Source organism: Sander vitreus, chromosome 12 (genome assembly GCF_031162955.1).
Source record: "Sander vitreus isolate 19-12246 chromosome 12, sanVit1, whole genome shotgun sequence".
Lineage (NCBI taxonomy): Eukaryota > Metazoa > Chordata > Actinopteri > Perciformes > Percidae > Sander > Sander vitreus.
In genome coordinates this window covers 1358566-1364972 of record NC_135866.1, presented here as the reverse complement: position 1 = coordinate 1364972, position 6407 = coordinate 1358566, and the positions used below count along the sequence as shown (strand labels likewise).

Sequence of the window (6407 nt, the reverse complement as noted above, 5' to 3'; positions counted from 1 at the left end):
CGATCCAGCTCCTACCCCAGAAAGGTTTTCTTGGCTTGTGTGGAGGTGAGCGGTGATGAACAAAAGACTAAGCAGCCAGTGCCTCAAGTTTACAGCTAATTAGCCGAAAGACAAAGCAAATATAGTTAACTTGTGTCTTGCTAAAGGCTCTGACACACCAACCCAACGGCCAACCATTGGCAGAAAAGGCAGTCGGAATGATCATTCGGCTTCTGTCTCCCCGAGTTGGTCCAAAAAGTGCCTCGGAACACACCGAAGAGACGCCGACTTGAGCGTACGTTCTGCGCGTGCGCGAGACGTAATACATCTCCATAACAGCAGGCGGCGCTAATCTATATTGTCGCCCAAAAAATGAAAACCGGAAATGACGAACATGTCACGTGGGTCTGGCTTCTCCCGAATTTCAAAGCCGACCATAATGGCGGCTTGTTCGGAATACGATCTCGTATTTTACGAAAATATGTTTCTGAAAACATTTATAGGCCGTACAGTTGCTGAATCTGTCTGTTTTTTTGATCGACAAAGGTCAGTTTGAAAGATTTTCGTCAGATTTTGAGAGGCTTATCCGGTAAGTGTTTTAACATAAGTGCACTGATTCACTAGTCAAGGGCCATCACTCCACCAATCAGATTGGTCATTGAGTCCGACTGCCCACTGGCTGATTCAACAAGTCAAATCGGCCCAAATGAAGGTCGACGTCTCCTCCGACTGACGACGGCACGGAACACACCGACCAGACTCGAGTCACCGACCTCGCCAGACTGTCAGACGGCCGATTATCGGGTTGGTGTGTCAGCGCATCATGCATGAGCTATAGCTTATGTAATTAGTTAGCTAAGGTTTAGCTGAGGCATCATGGCCCTACAGACTAATGTACTGTACTTAATGGAGACACTCCAGGTGTCAGCTACAGCTACAGTAGAATCTGTGTCTAATAACGTCATCACAATCGCCACATTGATATGCAAATTAGGCGTTAACTAATTAAAATGCGCTAATATGCATTCATTTGACAAGGTACTGCAGGTGAACAGGATAAACAAAATAACTAAAACATATCAACACAGAACTTCCCCAGTTAAATTTGAAGTTTAAATATGTAGATTCATTTAGAAGATATCTACAGATGCAGCCTTAAACAAATCTACCATCTAAATGTGTATTTTGTAAGTTTTATTTCCATTAGAGTTAAAGAAAACATGGAAGCAAAATAGACCAAAATCTCTAAATTGACCACAATTTGTAAAAAGTGTCCTGCATTAAACATCTAATAATAACAGTGTTTTTTCCTGTATAATTAACAAAATTGCAGCAACAGCCTTTTTCAGTTTAGTGTGAAGATTTTTGTTGAGATTTCGTTTTTTATTCCAATAACACCAAAAGAATTAAAATGATTTATTGCCATTTGCAAAATAAACACAACTATGTCCCTCTCCTTGGTGCAGTCACTTATTCTAAATATATACTTGAAACTAGTAGCATAGAAAACATGCACATTATGCAACCCAGTCTCACGGCAGTTCATGAAATGGTCACGTTATTTAATCTATTGATTCGTTTTTTTCGTGGTGGCCAGCACGAAAATGTAAAGTAATGCATTTCAATTGGAAGCATATTTCGTGATCACAGCACGACTACGGTAGGGAGTAGTATGAAAAGCCGAAAATTGGTTGGGGTAGTGGATGGGTCAAACAATACAGGACTTTCACCCTGGAGACCGGGGATCGTGGCCGGCGTGTGGCGTTTTGTTTCCCCGTTGTTGTTTTCCTAATCACAACCGTCCTATTATTGTCGCGCGTCCCCTGGGGCCGTCTCCCGGCGTGTGACGTTAACTTTCCCCGTTCATCTTTTCCTAAACCCAACCTCCGTGTAGCTGGTTCCCATTACGTGCTGGCCACCACGAAAAAAAACAGATAAACGTGTTGTTGTACACGATTAAAAATAACATGACAATTTCACGAACTGCCGTGAGACCGTGTTGCATTATGGCAGAGTTTCCTTTGCTGTTTGTAGTCTCTGTGTGAACTGATTATTTTGTTGAGTATTTATTAAATCTATTAAACAATTGCGTGAGGTAAGAAAGATAAGAAAAGTTGGTAAGGAGTTGTGTTAATATATTTAACGTTTTGAATGATTAGGCCTTTGTTTTTTTCTTGAGCCCCTGCCACCCAAAATGTCTGTGCACGTCCCTGCACACACACACACACACACACACACACACACACACACACACACACACACACACACACACACACACAGCCTGGAGCAGGATGCGTCCCGCTTTACGATGCTTGGGATAGCGGTGGCAGGTCGGCCCGTTCATTAGGCTCCATCGGCTCCTGCCGGTGAAAGGGACATATTGATCCGTGGCTTTGACAGCCTCTCCGTGGACACCGACGGTTGACAGACTCCGTGGGCGCTGCTCTTGCCGTGCACTGTGCGCTCTGGTGATCAATGGTGACCGGCTCGCCTCGGTGGAGTTGGTGACCCGTCGTTTTTTAAGTTTCTATTTGAGCGGAAAGGATTGTTAACGCAACCCCACCCGTGCCTCTGGGGTCGAGGAAGGCAGGGGAAAGATGGGGAGCACGATCTCTTGCTGCGTGTCTGCCAGCCCCAAGCTCCGCAGAAATACCCACTCCAGACTGGAGTCGAACCCGCAGGAGTCCGAGCTGGGCAGGGAGGAGACGGGATGCAACCTGCAGCACATCAGCGACCGGGAGAACGTCGACGGTAATAATGATTATTTATGGCTGTCACCATGATATGGGACATAATAAGAAAGCAAACACAGTGATAAAGTTATATGGTGGTTGATTTTGGAATGGCGTGCAGCGCTTATAGAAGGAACAGGCTACTATAGTACAAAACACAGGGAGTATTATACTTTAACTCTACATGACAAATCCAACCAAACGATATCAAACACGACATGATTGAGACGGAGAGAGAGAAGCTATTGCATGTCATATAGTAGGAATAACATTAGAGACAAAACGAAACACCACTGAAATATTATAGGGATTGCTAGTCATGCTGTATGGTTTCTAAATACAATATCATGTAATAATAATAGCTTTACATGCAACACAATTGTGGAAATTGTCTTTAAACATTAAGAGTGAGTATTGAAGCTTATCAAATCTGGAGGGCAAATAGTTGGAGCACCATAATATAATTTCATTATATTATTACATTTTTCAATTTTACTTGTCACATCCTAACAGAAGTTATCTCAGGACACTTTACAGATAGAGTAGGTCTAGACCACACTCTATAATTTACAGAGACCCAACAATTAACCCCAAGAGCAAGCATTTGTGGTGAAGAAAAACTTCCTTTTAACATCAATAAAATAATGAAAACTTAAACTCAACATTGAATACTAGATAGACTGTTAAGCCCTGTGGGAATATTAAAGAAATATAATCAGCATATTATATCCTGGCGAGAGAGTATAATTCCTAGAGTCACTATAGCCTACAAAATAAGATATGATAATCATTTTTTAATCTTGGATGATCCCTCCCTTGACCTTCTGTGATCTCTATTAAATCAGCACCTTTCTCATATCCTGGAGAAGTAGCTGCTGCCTCTGTTCACACTAAGCTCCCTGTAATATTGACTGACTGACAGAAATATGTATATCAGCCATCAGTAGCCAACAGCCAGGCACATTGAAGAGTCGTGTGCCTTTTCACTCCCATGTGTCCTTACAGAGCGATATGGAGCTACAGACAACATCCTGTTCATGAGGGCAGACTTTCTTTGTGCTGTTCTTTGTTTTCAGCCTGTGCATGAAAGAAACTGCAACTATGGAGCGCAGCCCCCCTCCATTGACACATGCTAATATGCATTACAATCGACCCATTCACACTGGAAAGTGTCTACTCAATGGGCTGCTTATTTTCAGCCAACAGCCAACCATTACATATAAATGAATTTTCTCAGAAACTGTATACGACCCATTTATTTTTCTCCAGAAATTGTACAGACTCTCACAGGCCAGCATAATACACCATCAGAAAGTCTGCCTATATATCAGGCCAATATTTATTGCACACATACTGTATTTTGTCTTAGATCTTATCATGAGACTGTAGGCTGCTAAAAAAAACTAGACAATAATAATAATATAAAGTAACATCAAATATATATCTCTAAGGTGTCAAATGTTTTAAAGGTACACTGTAAGAATTTCTTCCATCTAACGGTGAAATTGTATTTTGCATTCAAACGAATAGTGCTCTCTAGCAACTACGGTAGCCGTTACGTACCAAGAAGCTATGACAACATGTCTTCCAATTTTCGCTTTTTTGGCGACGAGGATTCCTTCTCCTGTGGCTCGGCATAAGTATGATCCTCCATTATGAACTAAAGGGCGGTGACCAGCGCCTCTCACTGATCTCCTTCTCCGTTTCAGCTGGTTTCAGTCACGTGACGCTGGTTCTGAATGAAAACGCGTTGTGGATTAGCTAGACAGGTAGGCTAGTGCTCTATGTCCCTCTCAGCAATTATAGTTTTTCAAAATGGCAGAACGACATGGAAGCCTCCGTGGACTTACCCGTCCAATGTAAATACAGATAAGAAATTCTTCGCTTACGAGGATAAGTCAGATCATTGGCAGAGGTCATTTTACACCAACGAGGACATATTTATGAATGAAGACATTGATTTTAGCTTAAACTTATAAATATCTTTTTTTGGAGGGTAAAGAGAAATGTAAAACATCTTCCGATCTATTTATTCTGCTGTAGTTGCTAGGAAGTAATCCCTGTAGTAGTCTGTAGTCCGATAATCAATTAGTCTACTCTTGTGTACCATTCCACGTTCAAACCTAGCATATTCAGCGTCAGCGTAGTTATTTACTCCTTAAAGGCTACATGGTTCTTCATTTGTCATGTGCATAACAATAACAGAAGTAGTCGTTGGCAATGAAAATTTTAGTATGCTTGAAATGAACCCTTCAACGTGTTGTCTGGCCACATCTAAAGGTACTTATAGTGTTTCTACCTGTTCTAAATGTCCTGGCAGTGTGAAGATCCTGCTGACGATCTGGCTGCATCCTACTGCCTCCCTGATCTCTTTTCAATTCATTTGTACAAATGGAAATGATGGAAACACTTTTGAACACTTTCCGCGATGGTGTTGCTTTTGAGTAAAGTGACTGAAGTAGATGTTTCAAAACAGAAAGCTTGAGAGAGAAGTTCATCGCTACAAATCGCTAAAGTGGGTGTGATTGTCTTGCTGTTTGGTAGGTGTAAAAAACAAAACCTGGCCCAGTCACAGGAAATTATCTTAAAACAGAAGGCTTTATGGGTCTGGCAGGATGGTATTTAGTAACAAAACTTTACAAATGTACTTGCCAGTAGTGAATATTGGCAGCCTGTTCTCATGAACCATGAAAAGTTGAGCACTGTAATTCATATGCATTCCACGTTTTTTTTGCTGTATGCGCCCCCATGACTGCTGCTGTATAAGGTAAGAGGTCGGAACGAGTGCGCTTCCCGGGGAATACATAAGACTTTCACCCAGGAAATGCGTGTTCCTTGGGAGTGTTTCAATCCAAACCATGATCTTATTCATAAACTTAACGTTTTGGTGCCTAAACCTAACTTTTGTGGCCGCATAACGCTCACTTTTTGTCTCCTAAACTTAACCCTCATGTACGCCGAAATGACCGACAGCTCACGGTGCGCTGTACCCGGCTCACAGTCACCTATTCTCGGGTTAACTGGACCACTAACTGCCGCTAATACAACGGAGCACCATGTGGAGCAGCAGAGCAGCGGAGCAGCTTAGCTGGCATTGCAGAGCATTGTAGCGGCCAAACACATCTACTAACTCCTGCAGACCGAGCTGTGGCGGGGGTCTGTCGCTGGCTTCACGAAGCTCTGTAGCAGCTTGAACAGATAGCAACTGCCACTCGGTGTCATGGAGCTCGTAGCCGGCCACTATAGCCGGCGTCATGTGACCAGCCGGCGGTCTCCTAGTTTCATACGAAATCTTACGTTTTTGTGTGCATAACATTTTGTACTGTATCATACGGACCCATTCATGAGAATGCATTGACATTGGAGACTGTCTTGCTCTCCTTTAGTGCCAATTACACATGAATAAAGACTATTAGGGCTCATGGTAGTTGATGCACTTTGCTGTACAGTGGGAAGCCTTCCATTCTTCACTATTCAAACTGAGTGGATCCCATTAATTGCACTGTCAGCATGCTGAAAGACCGGCTTTTTATTGATCAGTCATTTCCTCTTGAAAACTTGAGGAGTCTATGCCACTTACATGCTGTGTGCCATTTGTGATTGCTATTAACTGGAGTGCTTTGTATTATGGTGGGTGTTTATAATGTTATCATGGGTCCAGTATCCCTGGCAGGGCTGTATCATTGGCAACATAGC

At 42.5% G+C, this 6407-nt stretch overlaps 1 protein-coding gene across 1 annotated transcript in view; it reads left to right on the top strand.

Annotated features, from left to right (window-relative positions):
- The first annotated feature begins 2311 nt into the window (after positions 1–2311).
- LOC144527178 (cyclin-Y-like) overlaps positions 2312–6407 on the top strand; it is a 35110-nt gene continuing 31014 nt past the window's right edge. The window contains exon 1 of the mRNA XM_078265098.1: positions 2312–2730. Within this exon, the coding sequence (XP_078121224.1) occupies positions 2577–2730 (154 nt within the window). The 5' untranslated portion in view covers positions 2312–2576. The remainder of the gene's footprint in view (positions 2731–6407) is intronic.